Raw genomic sequence first — 16522 nt, forward strand, 5'->3', positions numbered from 1 at the left:
GGGCCTTGGGGGGAGTGAGGGATTGCATCAGGGGCCTTGGAGATCAGGATGCCATTTAAAAATGCGTCCCGATCTCTCGCTTCACTGAGGGGATCTGGCGAGCAGTGCTCCTCAGTGCACAAAACAGGGCTATGTGCGGCCTCCGGCGTGTGTTTCCTACTTAGGCCCCACATGTAACGTGGGAGGCGTTTTATAACCATGTGTTTCTCGGCGCTGCATGCACCGGGAAACATGAGGTTAAACGCACTCACATTGGGACTTTGTTCCCTTTTAGTTGACTCGCGCCCATTACATTTATTTCCCACATCTAAATCATTGATATAAGATGTGGATAGCTGGGGGAGCCAGCACCATTCCCTGTGGTATCCCACTAGTCTCAGCCTGCCATTTGGAAAAAGATCACTCTATTCCTTTGTTTCCTGTCTTTGACCAGTTTTCTCTCCATCTCAATAGACTACCCCAATCTGAGTGCTTTATCTCTGCACTCTAATCTCTTATGTGGGACTTTGGCGAAAGCCATCTGTAAGTCCATAAATAGGCAGGTTAGGTGATCGGTGATGTTTAATTGCACCTTAGAGTCCAAAGTGGAGTTAATTGGAGTCACGTGGTTTCATGGCTAGGCTGGGGGTGTGGACCTGTGAGGGCAGCACTTTTGGAGGGTCAGTGCAGACTCGATGAGCCAATGGCCTGCTGCACTGTGGGGATTCTATGAAATAAACCACATCCACTGGCTCACCCTCATCAACCCTACAAGCTACATCCCCAAAGAGTTGCAATAAATTTGTCAAACATGTTTTCCCTTTCGTAGCTCAATGTACTCTGTCTGATTCTGCCACTGTTTTCCAAGTGCTCTGCTAATAAATCTTTGAAAATGGACTCTAAAATTGTCTCTTCGAGCGATGGCAGGCTGACTGGTCTGTAATTCAGTGTTTTATCTCTGCCTCCCCTTTTAAATAGTGGGGTTACATTAGCCACCCTCGAACCAATAGGAACTGCTCTAGAGTCTATATAATCTTGGAAGATGATCACCAATGATCATATTGAAAGGCGAAGGAGACTGAAGCAGCCAAATGGCCTACACCTGCTCCTGTTTTTTTGTTCTGATGATCAAGGGTACAGGATCAATAATATTATTGAACTGAAACATTATAAAGGTTGTTTGCTGCTGCGTCACGGCGCTGAGGACCCGGGTTCGATACCGGCTCTGGATCACAGTCCATGTGGAGTTTGCACATTCTCCCCTTGTCTATGTGGGTCCCACCCCAACAACCCAAAGATGTGCAGGGTAGGTGGATTGGTCATGCTAAATTGCCCCTTAATTTAAAAAAACAAATAAAATAAAATAAAAGTTGTTTGCAATGCTGTTAACATGGTTTCCTTCCCAGATATTTACGTCGAACAGATAACTCCAATGAAAGATCTGTGACTTTCACTTTAGTAATGGAGAGGGATAGGTACGTGCAACAGGGCAAGGTTTACAATTGGGGGAAGGGTAAATACGATGTTGTCAGACAAGAATTGAAGTGCATAAGTTGGGAACATAGGCTGGCAGGGAAGGACACAAGTGAAATGTGGAACTTGTTCAAGGAACAGGTGCTACGTGTCCTTGATATGTATGTCCCTGTCAGGCAGGGAAGAGATGGTCGAGTGAGGGAACCATGGTTGACAAGAGAGGTTGAATGTCTTGTTAAGAGGAAAAAGGTGACTTATGTAAGGCTGAGGAAACAAGGTTCAGACAGGGCATTGGAGGGATACAAGATAGCCAGGAGGGAACTGAAGAAAGGGATTAGGAGAGCTAAGAGAGGATATGAACAATCTTTGGCGGGTAGGATCAAGGAAAACCCCAAGGCCTTTTACACATATGTGAGAAATATGAGAATGACTAGAGCGAGGGTAGGTCCGATCAAGGACAGTAGCGGGAGATTGTGTATTGAGTCTGAAGAGATTGGAGAGGTCTTGAATGAGTACTTTTCTTCTGTATTTACAAATGAGAGGGGCGATATTGTTGGAGAGGACAGTGTGAAACAGATTGGTAAGCTCGAGGAAATACTTGTTAGGAAGGAAGATGTGTTGGGCATTTTGAAAAACTTGAGGATAGACAAGTCCCCCGGGCCTGACGGGATATATCCAAGGATTCTATGGGAAGCAAGAGATGAAATTGCAGAGCCGTTGGCAATTATCTTTTCGTCCTCACTGTCAACAGGGGTGGTACCAGGGGATTGGAGAGTGGCGAATGTCGTGCCCCTGTTCAAAAAAGGAACTAGGGATAACCCTGGGAATTACAGGCCAGTTAGTCTTACTTCGGTGGTAGGCAAAGTAATGGAAAGGGTACTGAAGGATAGGATTTCTGAGCATCTGGAAAGACACTGCTTGATTAGGGATAGTCAGCACGGATTTGTGAGGGGTAGGTCTTGCCTTACAAATCTTATTGAATTCTTTGAGGAGGTGACCAAGCATGTAGATGAAGGTAAAGCAGTGGATGTAGTGTACATGGATTTTAGTAAGGCATTTGATAAAGTTCCCCATGGTAGGCTTCTGCACAAAGTAAGGAGGCATGGGATAGTGGGAAATTTGGCCAGTTGGATAACGAACTGGCTAACCGATAGAAGTCAGAGAGTGGTGGTGGATGGCAAATATTCAGCCTGGATCCCAGTTACCAGTGGTGTACCGCAGGGATCAGTTCTGGGTCCTCTGCTGTTTGTGATTTTCATTAATGACTTGGATGAGGGAGTTGAAGGGTGGATCAGTAAATTTGCAGACGATACGAAGATTGGTGGAGTTGTGGATAGTAAGGAGGGCTGTTGTCGGCTGCAAAGAGACATAGATAGGATGCAGAGCTGGGCTGAGAAGTGGCAGATGGAGTTTAACCCTGAAAAGTGTGAGGTTGTCCATTTTGGAAGGACAAATATGAATGCGGAATACAGGGTTAACGGTAGAGTTCTTGGCATTGTGGAGGAGCAGAGAGACCTTGGGGTCTATGTTCATACATCTTTGAAAGTTGCCACTCAAGTGGATAGAGCTGTGAAGAAGGCCTATGGTGTGCTCGCGTTCATTAACAGAGGGATTGAATTTAAGAGCCGTGAGGTGATGATGCAGCTGTACAAAACTTTGGTAAGGCCACATTTGGAGTACTGTGTACAGTTCTGGTCGCTTCATTTTAGGAAGGATGTGGAAGCTCTGGAAAAGGTGCAAAGAAAATTTACCAGGATATTGCCTGGAATGGAGAGTAGGTCTTACGAGGAAAGGTTGAGGGTGCTAGGCCTTTTCTCATTAGAGCGGAGAAGGATGAGGGGCGACTTGATAGAGGTTTATAAGATGATCAGGGGAATAGATAGAGTAGACAGTCAGAGACTTTTTCCCCAGGTGGAACACACCATTACAAGGGGACATAAATTTAAGGTGAAAGGTGGAAGATATAGGAGGGATATCAGAGGTAGGTTCTTTACCCAGAGAGTAGTGGGGGCATGGAATGCACTGCCTGTGGAAGTAGTTGAGTCGGAAACATTAGGGACCTTCAAGCAGCTGTTGGATAGGTACATGGATTACGGGAAAATGATTTGGTGTAGATTTATTTGTTCTTAAGGGCAGCACGGTAGCATTGTGGATAGCACAATTGCTTCACAGATCCATGGTCCCAGGTTCGATTCCGGCTTGGGTCATTGTCTGTGCGGAGTCTGCACGTCCTCCCCTTGTCTGCGTGGGTTTCCTCCGGGTGCTCCGGTTTCCTCCCACAGTCCAAAGATGTGCGGGTTAGGTGAATTGGCCAATGATAAATTGCCCTTTATGTCCAAATTGCCCTTGGTGTTGGGTGGAGGTGTTGAGTTTGGGTAGGGTGCTCTTTCCAAGAGCTGGTGCGGACTCGAGGGGCCGAATGGCCTCCTTCTGCACTGTAAATTCAATGATAATCTATGATTAATCTAGGACAAAGGTTCGGCACAACATCGTGGGCCGAAGGGCCTGTTCTGTGCTGTATTTTCTATGTTCTATGAAAGATGTTTCCACCACTCAGTAAAAGAGTGGTGTCCTGTCTGGTGTCCGTGTTGGAAGACAAGCTGTTGTTGCTGCTCATTGTGAGGCTGCAGAGTAATACAGAGGTGTTGGGGCACTGGCTCTGTAGAATAGTTTGATATATCTTTTAATGAACTAAGTTCTCTTTCAGGCAGATCTTGGCTTATTGAATTATTTCACTGGGTTTTTTTGTTACTCAGTGTAAAGGAAGTCTGTATTTAGTTTCCAGTTGTTTAATATCAATTTCTTTCTATGAAGTAAAAAAGCCAAAACCATCATTATATTCAAAAGTATTTATTATTCCAATTTACATATACATAGAAATACCCCACATTAACGCTGATAACAGCTGAGTACCAAAATACAAGAGGAAATCATTAAATTTCAGCATTATGCCCTCATGTCAGAGTCCCAGAAATCATTTCTGTCTTTAAAACATTCTTACATCTTACTAAGGTTCACTGTAAATGAGTTTTAATTGTCCATTTTTCCATCCGCCTCATTTCTCTTCTCATCTTTCCCACTCTCCTGTCTCTGTGCCTCTTGGTCAGGATTTAGCCGGGGAGTGGTTGTTGTGTCACAGGTGATGGTGACGGGCACAGTTCGTTCATTCCCGGCTGGCAGTGCCAGGCGTGGGGCTTGAACCTTTAACCGACCGTCCTGTGACAAACAGCAGTTAAGAGCTTCAGCATCGACATCGTCTGGCAGTTGAAATTCTCTCCTGAACTCTTCATATTTGTAGCTGTAAGAGCCGCTGCCATCATCGCTTTTCTTCTCGTGTTTTCCTGTCACCAGCACTTTTCTTCCAAGTACTTTCACCTTCAGTTCTTCTGGGGAGAATCGCTGCACATCCAGGGACAGAGAAAATCCATCTCCATCCTTGTCCCCTGATTGTCTTTTACCTTCTTCATTATCATCAGGTCTGTTGTCCTGATTTCTTGGTTTTTCCACCTGAAATTCTTTTGCCAGCTCCCCAAGAACTCTATCCATGAAGTTTATGCTCTTTCTTGCTTCTTCCACCTGATTCCACATGTTGCATTCCAGCGGCTGACAGACCCTGTGTGGAACAGGCCACAATGTGTACACAGGCTGCTGGCACAGACGTGAAGGGGGGAAAGCGCGACAGCTCAGCATTGTCTCTGCCTCTTCTCTCACTTCTCTCAAAGCCACTGATGTGAACTGCCCGTCTTCAGTCTCTGATCTGCTGCAGCGCTCAGAACACACGCCTTATATATTCTACTGCCAGAAACCCAGACCCTTCCAGAATGAACTCAACTTTGCTGGGTTCATGACACACGAGTTGAAACTAAATGACGTCTCATCTCATCCGTGATTGAAAGGAGAATGACTCGACTCAGTGACACCCACTGGAGCCAATCCAGAGATTTCCGGAATGTTCTCAGCCAGGGACAGCGCAGATGGGAGGAGCAATGTTAATGAGTGACAGCCTAGCAGCAGGCAGTGTGAGCAGCAATGTGAGAGTCTTTATCAACCGGGTGTGTTTAACAGAATGGAATATAAACTGATATCGAGAGAATGAGGGATCAGTCTTTGTCTTTCTAGTTATGCTCTTGTCATTGATTTTCAACATGTTGACGCGATATTGAGCAGACTGAGAAGGAGTGAAACTCAAACTAGTTTGGTTTACCTTCAGTGAGGTTCTGATTATATCCCAGAGAGGCATTTGTATATCCAGAATCTCTCAGCTCCCTGTTGATAAAGACTCTCACATTGCTCTCACACTGCCTGCTGCTAGGCTGTCACTCATTAACATTGCTCCTCCCATCTGTGCTGTCCCTGGCTGAGAACATTCCGGAAATCTCTGGATTGGCTCCAGTGGGTATCACTGAGTCGAGTCATTCTCCTTTCAATCACGGATGAGATGAGACGCCATATATTGTCAACTCACGTGTCATGAACCCAGCAAAGTTGAGTTCATTCTGGAAGGGTCTGGATTTCTGGCAGTAGAATATATAAGGCGTGTGTTCTGAGCGCTGCAGCAGGTCAGAGACTGAAGACGGGCGGTTCACATCAGTGGCTTTGAGAGAAGTGAGAGAAGAGGCAGAGACAATGCTGAGCTGTCGGGCTTTCCCCCCTTCACGTCTGTGCCAGCAGCCTGTGTACACATTGTGGCCTGTTCCACACAGCGTCTGTCAGCCGCTGGAATGCAACATGTGGAATCAGGTGGAAGAAGCAAGAAAGAGCATGAACTTCATGGATAGAGTTCTTGGGGAGCTGGCAAAAGAATTTCTGGTGGAAAAACCAAGAAATCAGGACAACAGACCTGATGATAATGAAGAAGGTAAAAGACAATCAGGGGACAAGGATGGAGATGGATTTTCTCTGTCCCTGGATGTGCAGCGATTCTCCCCAGAAGAACTGAAGGTGAAAGTACTTGGAAGAAAAGTGCTGGTGACAGGAAAACACGAGAAGAAAAGCGATGATGGCAGCGGCTCTTACAGCTACAAATATGAAGAGTTCAGGAGAGAATTTCAACTGCCTGACGATGTCGATGCTGAAGCTCTTAACTGCTGTTTGTCACAGGACGGTCGGTTAAAGGTTCAAGCCCCACGCCTGGCATTGCCAGCCGGGCATGAACGAACTGTGCCCGTTAACATCACATGTGACACAACAACCACTCCCCGGCTAAATCCTGACCAAGAGGCACAGAGACAGGAGAGTGGGAAAGATGAGAAGATAAATGAGGTGGATGAAAAAATTGACAATTAAAACTCATTTACAGTGAACTTTAGGAAGATGTAAGAGTTAGTTATAGACTGAAATGAGTTTCTGTGATCCTGAGATGAGGACATTATCCTGGCAATTAATTATTTCATCTTGTATTTTGGTACTGTGCTGTTATCAGCATTCAACTGAATTATTCACATGTATGTTTATATTGGAATAATAAATACTTTTGTTTGTAATGATGCCGATTCAGCTGTTTTACTTCATAACAAGGAACTGATATTAAACAACTGAAAACTAGACACTTACTTACTTTACACTCAGTGAAAAAAATCATTTTTAGTTGGGTGGATTGGCCATTATAAATTGTCCCTAGTGCCAAAAAGGTGAGGAGGGGTTATTGCGTTACGGGGAGAGGGTGGACGTGAGGGCTTATGTGGGTCGGTGCAGAGTTGATGGGCCGAATGACCTCCTTCTGCACAGTATGTTCTATGTTGGATTACCTTTAAACCCAGAGAATGCTATTTTTAAAATACATTTTTGTTAATGCAATTTGCATATGTGCATAGATATATCAGAAAAGCAGAAATCCACAGGAACAAAGAACACAGGCCCACAATAACCCCCGATACCAAGCCCACAACTCTTACTGCCCCCTTGACTTTTCCCCTCTTTTTTCCTCTCCCAATACGGAAAAAACAAGCCCCACCCACCCCACCCCTGCCAGCTGACACCTTAATTCACCCTGGCGAAATTGATGAACGACATCCACCTCCGGCTGGACATCTACCCCCTCCCCTCCCCTCCCCCAAGGCAAACTTATCCTTCTCAAAATGCAGGAGTTCCGCCGGGTCGCTCACTCACACCCCTACCTTCGGTGGCTCCGTGTCCCATCAGCACAACAACCTTCATCTCTGGGCTATCAGGGAGGCAAAGGCCAGTGCATTGTCCTCTCACTCCACCTGCACTCCTGGATTCTCCGATGCTCCAAATATCTCCACCTCAGGGCCACCCGTACCCCAAGAGTAGAGAATGAATTCCATAAGCTAAGAGCTGCCTGAATCCTCTGGCTATGACGGCCAACATCCCAATTGCCTTCATTACTGCCTGCTGCACCTGTGTCGGATCTCTTATTGTATCTTCTAATAAGAGTCGATAATCCGGTTGATTGGAGGTGTCCAAAATACAACTTTATTGCTAATGATTCACTTCAACACACTTACCTAAGAACTAAATCAAAATTTAAAAGGAAACAGTCAAATACATTGCAAAGAGTTCATTAATCATAAAACATAAATAAATCACTTTAAAATAAATGAATGGAATGATTCAAGAACTCGGGAAGGTAAGAACTCAGTAATGAAGCTGGACCACGAGGTGTTGCTCTTTAGGGAATCCTTATCTATGGACTAGTCCCTCATTTAGCAGCACGGTAGCATTGTGGATAGCACAATTGTTTCACAGCTCCAGGGTCCCAGGTTCGATTCCGGCTTGGGTCACTGTCTGTGCGGAGTCTGCACATCCTCCCTGTGTGTGCGTGGGTTTCCTCTGGGTGCTCCGGTTTCCTCCCACAGTCCAAAGATGTGCAGGTTAGGTGGATTGGCCATGATAAATTGCCCTTAGTGTCCAAAATTGCCCTTAGTGTTGGGTGGGGTTACTGGGTTATGGGGATCGGGTGGAGGTGTTGACCTTGGGTAGGGTGATCTTTCCAAGAGCCGGTGCAGACTCAATGGGCCGAATGGCCTCCTTCTGCACTGTAAATTCTATGATAATCTATGATTTACTCTCATTGGTTTCTAACTCTCAGTTGAGACCTCCTGGTTCGTTCAAATAGATGCCTGTTACTTAGAGGGCAATTTATTAATTAAACATTGGCCATTATATAAGATTGACTGCCTTCAGGAATAATTTAGGGTCTATGTGCGCTGCCTTACGAGAAAGGGATTCTCAAGACACTGTGAGCCATCAACCTTGCTGTAACTATTTAATTGACACATTCTTATTACTACATGCAGTGGAATACAATGGTCTATTCATTGTATGAAACATTTGTTGAAACAAATGTCTGCATTTCTGCAGACTTGACTCCAAGATCAATAGTTTATTCATTGTCAGAAACAATGACTATCTCTTCACAGTCATGGCCTTTTGAATAATTCCATTCTCGAGTTAGGCACTCAATCAAAGACACCAATAAATAAATGAATCAATAAATCAATAACCTATCAACCTGCATGCTTACCTCCAGCAACTGCTGTACGAGGACACCAGGTCTGATTCCATATTCCCCTCTCTCAATTGACAATCATGCAGTGCGAAGATAGCCAGGTGGCACTGCCAGTTGGCAGGGGCATTGCCAGGTTGGCACTGTCATTGTGCCAAGCTGGCCTTTTTGTGTGCTGGTGATCGGGCCGAAGGTGCCCTGCACAGGTGTTGGGGAGGGGGTGAGGGTGAGGTGGCTAGCAACCCTCCTATAGTGCGTTGGGCCTTGGGGGGAGTGAGGGATTGCATCAGGGGCCTTGGAGATCAGGATGCCATTTAAAAATGCGTCCCGATCTCTCGCTTCACTGAGGGGATCTGGCGAGCAGTGCTCCTCAGTGCACAAAACAGGGCTATGTGCGGCCTCTGGCGTGTGTTTCCTACTTAGGCCCCACATGTAACGTGGGAGGCGTTTTATAACCATGTGTTTCTCGGCGCTGCATGCACCGGGAAACATGAGGTTAAACGCACTCACATTGGGACTTTGTTCCCTTTTAGTTGACTCGCGCCCATTACATTTATTTCCCACATCTAAATCATTGATATAAGATGTGGATAGCTGGGGGAGCCAGCACCATTCCCTGTGGTATCCCACTAGTCTCAGCCTGCCATTTGGAAAAAGATCACTCTATTCCTTTGTTTCCTGTCTTTGACCAGTTTTCTCTCCATCTCAATAGACTACCCCAATCTGAGTGCTTTATCTCTGCACTCTAATCTCTTATGTGGGACTTTGGCGAAAGCCATCTGTAAGTCCATAAATAGGCAGGTTAGGTGATCGGTGATGTTTAATTGCACCTTAGAGTCCAAAGTGGAGTTAATTGGAGTCACGTGGTTTCATGGCTAGGCTGGGGGTGTGGACCTGTGAGGGCAGCACTTTTGGAGGGTCAGTGCAGACTCGATGAGCCAATGGCCTGCTGCACTGTGGGGATTCTATGAAATAAACCACATCCACTGGCTCACCCTCATCAACCCTACAAGCTACATCCCCAAAGAGTTGCAATAAATTTGTCAAACATGTTTTCCCTTTCGTAGCTCAATGTACTCTGTCTGATTCTGCCACTGTTTTCCAAGTGCTCTGCTAATAAATCTTTGAAAATGGACTCTAAAATTGTCTCTTCGAGCGATGGCAGGCTGACTGGTCTGTAATTCAGTGTTTTATCTCTGCCTCCCCTTTTAAATAGTGGGGTTACATTAGCCACCCTCGAACCAATAGGAACTGCTCTAGAGTCTATATAATCTTGGAAGATGATCACCAATGATCATATTGAAAGGCGAAGGAGACTGAAGCAGCCAAATGGCCTACACCTGCTCCTGTTTTTTTGTTCTGATGATCAAGGGTACAGGATCAATAATATTATTGAACTGAAACATTATAAAGGTTGTTTGCTGCTGCGTCACGGCGCTGAGGACCCGGGTTCGATACCGGCTCTGGATCACAGTCCATGTGGAGTTTGCACATTCTCCCCTTGTCTATGTGGGTCCCACCCCAACAACCCAAAGATGTGCAGGGTAGGTGGATTGGTCATGCTAAATTGCCCCTTAATTTAAAAAAACAAATAAAATAAAATAAAAGTTGTTTGCAATGCTGTTAACATGGTTTCCTTCCCAGATATTTACGTCGAACAGATAACTCCAATGAAAGATCTGTGACTTTCACTTTAGTAATGGAGAGGGATAGGTACGTGCAACAGGGCAAGGTTTACAATTGGGGGAAGGGTAAATACGATGTTGTCAGACAAGAATTGAAGTGCATAAGTTGGGAACATAGGCTGGCAGGGAAGGACACAAGTGAAATGTGGAACTTGTTCAAGGAACAGGTGCTACGTGTCCTTGATATGTATGTCCCTGTCAGGCAGGGAAGAGATGGTCGAGTGAGGGAACCATGGTTGACAAGAGAGGTTGAATGTCTTGTTAAGAGGAAAAAGGTGACTTATGTAAGGCTGAGGAAACAAGGTTCAGACAGGGCATTGGAGGGATACAAGATAGCCAGGAGGGAACTGAAGAAAGGGATTAGGAGAGCTAAGAGAGGATATGAACAATCTTTGGCGGGTAGGATCAAGGAAAACCCCAAGGCCTTTTACACATATGTGAGAAATATGAGAATGACTAGAGCGAGGGTAGGTCCGATCAAGGACAGTAGCGGGAGATTGTGTATTGAGTCTGAAGAGATTGGAGAGGTCTTGAATGAGTACTTTTCTTCTGTATTTACAAATGAGAGGGGCGATATTGTTGGAGAGGACAGTGTGAAACAGATTGGTAAGCTCGAGGAAATACTTGTTAGGAAGGAAGATGTGTTGGGCATTTTGAAAAACTTGAGGATAGACAAGTCCCCCGGGCCTGACGGGATATATCCAAGGATTCTATGGGAAGCAAGAGATGAAATTGCAGAGCCGTTGGCAATTATCTTTTCGTCCTCACTGTCAACAGGGGTGGTACCAGGGGATTGGAGAGTGGCGAATGTCGTGCCCCTGTTCAAAAAAGGAACTAGGGATAACCCTGGGAATTACAGGCCAGTTAGTCTTACTTCGGTGGTAGGCAAAGTAATGGAAAGGGTACTGAAGGATAGGATTTCTGAGCATCTGGAAAGACACTGCTTGATTAGGGATAGTCAGCACGGATTTGTGAGGGGTAGGTCTTGCCTTACAAATCTTATTGAATTCTTTGAGGAGGTGACCAAGCATGTAGATGAAGGTAAAGCAGTGGATGTAGTGTACATGGATTTTAGTAAGGCATTTGATAAAGTTCCCCATGGTAGGCTTCTGCACAAAGTAAGGAGGCATGGGATAGTGGGAAATTTGGCCAGTTGGATAACGAACTGGCTAACCGATAGAAGTCAGAGAGTGGTGGTGGATGGCAAATATTCAGCCTGGATCCCAGTTACCAGTGGTGTACCGCAGGGATCAGTTCTGGGTCCTCTGCTGTTTGTGATTTTCATTAATGACTTGGATGAGGGAGTTGAAGGGTGGATCAGTAAATTTGCAGACGATACGAAGATTGGTGGAGTTGTGGATAGTAAGGAGGGCTGTTGTCGGCTGCAAAGAGACATAGATAGGATGCAGAGCTGGGCTGAGAAGTGGCAGATGGAGTTTAACCCTGAAAAGTGTGAGGTTGTCCATTTTGGAAGGACAAATATGAATGCGGAATACAGGGTTAACGGTAGAGTTCTTGGCATTGTGGAGGAGCAGAGAGACCTTGGGGTCTATGTTCATACATCTTTGAAAGTTGCCACTCAAGTGGATAGAGCTGTGAAGAAGGCCTATGGTGTGCTCGCGTTCATTAACAGAGGGATTGAATTTAAGAGCCGTGAGGTGATGATGCAGCTGTACAAAACTTTGGTAAGGCCACATTTGGAGTACTGTGTACAGTTCTGGTCGCTTCATTTTAGGAAGGATGTGGAAGCTCTGGAAAAGGTGCAAAGAAAATTTACCAGGATATTGCCTGGAATGGAGAGTAGGTCTTACGAGGAAAGGTTGAGGGTGCTAGGCCTTTTCTCATTAGAGCGGAGAAGGATGAGGGGCGACTTGATAGAGGTTTATAAGATGATCAGGGGAATAGATAGAGTAGACAGTCAGAGACTTTTTCCCCAGGTGGAACACACCATTACAAGGGGACATAAATTTAAGGTGAAAGGTGGAAGATATAGGAGGGATATCAGAGGTAGGTTCTTTACCCAGAGAGTAGTGGGGGCATGGAATGCACTGCCTGTGGAAGTAGTTGAGTCGGAAACATTAGGGACCTTCAAGCAGCTGTTGGATAGGTACATGGATTACGGGAAAATGATTTGGTGTAGATTTATTTGTTCTTAAGGGCAGCACGGTAGCATTGTGGATAGCACAATTGCTTCACAGATCCATGGTCCCAGGTTCGATTCCGGCTTGGGTCATTGTCTGTGCGGAGTCTGCACGTCCTCCCCTTGTCTGCGTGGGTTTCCTCCGGGTGCTCCGGTTTCCTCCCACAGTCCAAAGATGTGCGGGTTAGGTGAATTGGCCAATGATAAATTGCCCTTTATGTCCAAATTGCCCTTGGTGTTGGGTGGAGGTGTTGAGTTTGGGTAGGGTGCTCTTTCCAAGAGCTGGTGCGGACTCGAGGGGCCGAATGGCCTCCTTCTGCACTGTAAATTCAATGATAATCTATGATTAATCTAGGACAAAGGTTCGGCACAACATCGTGGGCCGAAGGGCCTGTTCTGTGCTGTATTTTCTATGTTCTATGAAAGATGTTTCCACCACTCAGTAAAAGAGTGGTGTCCTGTCTGGTGTCCGTGTTGGAAGACAAGCTGTTGTTGCTGCTCATTGTGAGGCTGCAGAGTAATACAGAGGTGTTGGGGCACTGGCTCTGTAGAATAGTTTGATATATCTTTTAATGAACTAAGTTCTCTTTCAGGCAGATCTTGGCTTATTGAATTATTTCACTGGGTTTTTTTGTTACTCAGTGTAAAGGAAGTCTGTATTTAGTTTCCAGTTGTTTAATATCAATTTCTTTCTATGAAGTAAAAAAGCCAAAACCATCATTATATTCAAAAGTATTTATTATTCCAATTTACATATACGTAGAAATACCCCACATTAACGCTGATAACAGCTGAGTACCAAAATACAAGAGGAAATCATTAAATTTCAGCATTATGCCCTCATGTCAGAGTCCCAGAAATCATTTCTGTCTTTAAAACATTCTTACATCTTACTAAGGTTCACTGTAAATGAGTTTTAATTGTCCATTTTTCCATCCGCCTCATTTCTCTTCTCATCTTTCCCACTCTCCTGTCTCTGTGCCTCTTGGTCAGGATTTAGCCGGGGAGTGGTTGTTGTGTCACAGGTGATGGTGACGGGCACAGTTCGTTCATTCCCGGCTGGCAGTGCCAGGCGTGGGGCTTGAACCTTTAACCGACCGTCCTGTGACAAACAGCAGTTAAGAGCTTCAGCATCGACATCGTCTGGCAGTTGAAATTCTCTCCTGAACTCTTCATATTTGTAGCTGTAAGAGCCGCTGCCATCATCGCTTTTCTTCTTGTGTTTTCCTGTCACCAGCACTTTTCTTCCAAGTACTTTCACCTTCAGTTCTTCTGGGGAGAATCGCTGCACATCCAGGGACAGAGAAAATCCATCTCCATCCTTGTCCCCTGATTGTCTTTTACCTTCTTCATTATCATCAGGTCTGTTGTCCTGATTTCTTGGTTTTTCCACCTGAAATTCTTTTGCCAGCTCCCCAAGAACTCTATCCATGAAGTTTATGCTCTTTCTTGCTTCTTCCACCTGATTCCACATGTTGCATTCCAGCGGCTGACAGACGCTGTGTGGACCAGGCCACAATGTGTACACAGGCTGCTGGCACAGACGTGAAGGGGGAAAGCGCGACAGCTCAGCATTGTCTCTGCCTCTTCTCTCACTTCTCTCAAAGCCACTGATGTGAACTGCCCGTCTTCAGTCTCTGATCTGCTGCAGCGCTCAGAACACACGCCTTATATATTCTACTGCCAGAAACCCAGACCCTTCCAGAATGAACTCAACTTTGCTGGGTTCATGACACACGAGTTGAAACTAAATGACGTCTCATCTCATCCGTGATTGAAAGGAGAATGACTCGACTCAGTGACACCCACTGGAGCCAATCCAGAGATTTCCGGAATGTTCTCAGCCAGGGACAGCGCAGATGGGAGGAGCAATGTTAATGAGTGACAGCCTAGCAGCAGGCAGTGTGAGCAGCAATGTGAGAGTCTTTATCAACCGGGTGTGTTTAACTGAATGAAATTAATATTCTGAAAGAATGAGGATTCAGCGTTTGTCTTTCTAGTTTTGCTCTTGTCATTAATTTTTAAGATGGTGAAGTGGTATTGAGCAGAGTGAGAAGGAGGGAAATTCAATCCAGTTTGATTTAGTTTAAGTGACGGTCTAATTGTATCAAATTGAGGCGTCTTAATTCCCTTATAATTGTGTTAATATACATTTTAAAATTGAATAGTTGCAAAAAAGCTGCTGAGCGCTTCATAATTACCAACACTCTCTGCTAGTTACATTTCATGATTTGAGATTAGCAAATATGGAAAGTTAATGCACAATATGCTGAAGTAGCTGTCTTAGAATGTGGCCTTTTGGAATCTTCAGTTCAACCAAATCTTGACTGTACAGACAGTTAGTATTATGCTCAAGGCTATAATCACAATATCCCCTTTTGGGAAAGAAGTGGCTTTACAAACCATCAAAGGAAACTGGTACACTACATAAGAAAATGGAAAAATATAGCTGGTCTGAGAAAAGCTGAATAAAATTGTCAGGTAATATATGTCAAAGGAGGGCAGCATGGTGGTACAGTGGTTAGCACTGCTGCCTCACAGCGCCGCGGTCCCAGGTTTGATCCCGGCTCTGGGTCACTGTCCGTGTGGAGTTTGCACATTCTCCCCGTGTTTTCCCTTGGGTTTCGGCCCCACAACCCAACAAGATGTGCAGGGTAGGTGAATTGGCCACGCTAAATTTGTCCCTTAATTTGGGAAAAATGAATTGGGCACTCTAAATTTATATTTAAAATAAGTATTTGTCAAAGAACATAAAAAGAAAGGTCCCCACATTCCTTGGGGATTAATATGGTAGACCTGGAGACAAAAGCAGCACTAGCTAAATCCCCAGATTGTATACATATTCTAGTCTTTATTTGAGAAAAACGGTAGAAAGTGCAAATTTGAATTTACAACAATTAATGCTTTATTGTCTCAACCTAAACCACTCAAACATCCAAACAAATAAACCTATTACAAAAACCCAGTGGTTAACTTCTGGTAGAGCTGCCAATGAGGAAAAATTAAAATACCACCAAGATATGAACAAGATGAATTGATTGCTGAAGATCACTCTGGGCTGGGAAATCTACATCCAGGAGGCCAAAGGACTTCCTATAAATTGATAAATGGTTGACTGATTGATTGATTGATTTTTATTGTCACATGTACCGAAGTACAGTGAAAAGTATTTTTCTGCGGCCAAGGGAACGTACACAGTACAGTAGACTAAAGAATAATCGACAGAGTACATTGAGTAATGGTGCATCAACAAATAGGTGCATCAACAAATTATTGGTGTCATAACATGTAAAAACATTGCAAAATGTGTTTTGCAAATTGTATACCCTGTGGCCTGGTGACCAAGTCTTCTATTATAAAAGCACCACTAATAGGAGTCAGAAAGGCATACCATCAAAGATTCTAATTGATTTTATTACACCGGTAGACATTCAAATAGATGATGGGGCAGGATGGTGGCGCAGTGGTTGGCGCTGCTACTTCACAGTGCCGAGATCCCAGGTTCGATCCCGGCTCTGGGTCACTGTCTGTGTGGAGTTTGCACATTCTCCCCATGTTTGCATGGGTTTCGCCCCCACAACCCAAAGATGTGCAGGGTAGGTGGACTGGCCACGCTAAATTGCCCCTTAATTGGAAAAAATGAATTGGGCACTCTAAATTTATATTCTAAAAAAGAAATTCAAATGGATACATATGTATTTGTTTGTGTTGACCATTGTACTAAATCTGCATGGTGTGTCCCCACAAACAATGTAACGGAATGTGCACTTATTAGAG

The 16522-nt window shown here is 44.8% G+C and overlaps 3 protein-coding genes across 3 annotated transcripts; 1 reads left to right on the forward strand and 2 right to left on the reverse strand.

The window, feature by feature from the left end:
- Window positions 1-4286: 4286 nt before the first annotated feature.
- On the reverse strand, window positions 4287-5607 carry LOC140398546 (heat shock protein beta-11-like). The gene has a single exon (XM_072487331.1). The coding sequence runs from the start codon at window positions 5140-5142 to the stop codon at window positions 4483-4485; it is 660 nt and encodes a 219-aa protein (XP_072343432.1). The 5' UTR covers window positions 5143-5607; the 3' UTR covers window positions 4287-4482.
- Window positions 5608-5843: 236 nt separating this feature from the next.
- Window positions 5844-6939, forward strand: LOC140398547 (heat shock protein 30C-like). Its single transcript, XM_072487332.1, has one exon. It carries the CDS (start codon window positions 6079-6081, stop codon window positions 6736-6738), a length of 660 nt encoding a protein of 219 aa, XP_072343433.1. The 5' UTR covers window positions 5844-6078; the 3' UTR covers window positions 6739-6939.
- A 6526-nt stretch (window positions 6940-13465) lies between these two features.
- Window positions 13466-14670, reverse strand: LOC140398548 (heat shock protein 30-like). The gene has a single exon (XM_072487333.1). It carries the CDS (start codon window positions 14217-14219, stop codon window positions 13662-13664), a length of 558 nt encoding a protein of 185 aa, XP_072343434.1. The 5' UTR covers window positions 14220-14670; the 3' UTR covers window positions 13466-13661.
- Window positions 14671-16522: the final 1852 nt, after the last annotated feature.

Source organism: Scyliorhinus torazame, chromosome 21, assembly GCF_047496885.1.
Source record: "Scyliorhinus torazame isolate Kashiwa2021f chromosome 21, sScyTor2.1, whole genome shotgun sequence".
NCBI lineage: Eukaryota > Metazoa > Chordata > Chondrichthyes > Carcharhiniformes > Scyliorhinidae > Scyliorhinus > Scyliorhinus torazame.

Coding starts and splice junctions, on each gene's coding strand:
- LOC140398548 (XM_072487333.1), bottom strand. CDS start 14,219: ATGTGGAATCAGGTGGAAGAAGCAAGAAAGAGCATAAACTTCATGGAT.
- LOC140398547 (XM_072487332.1), top strand. CDS start 6,079: ATGCTGAGCTGTCGGGCTTTCCCCCCTTCACGTCTGTGCCAGCAGCCT.
- LOC140398546 (XM_072487331.1), bottom strand. CDS start 5,142: ATGCTGAGCTGTCGCGCTTTCCCCCCTTCACGTCTGTGCCAGCAGCCT.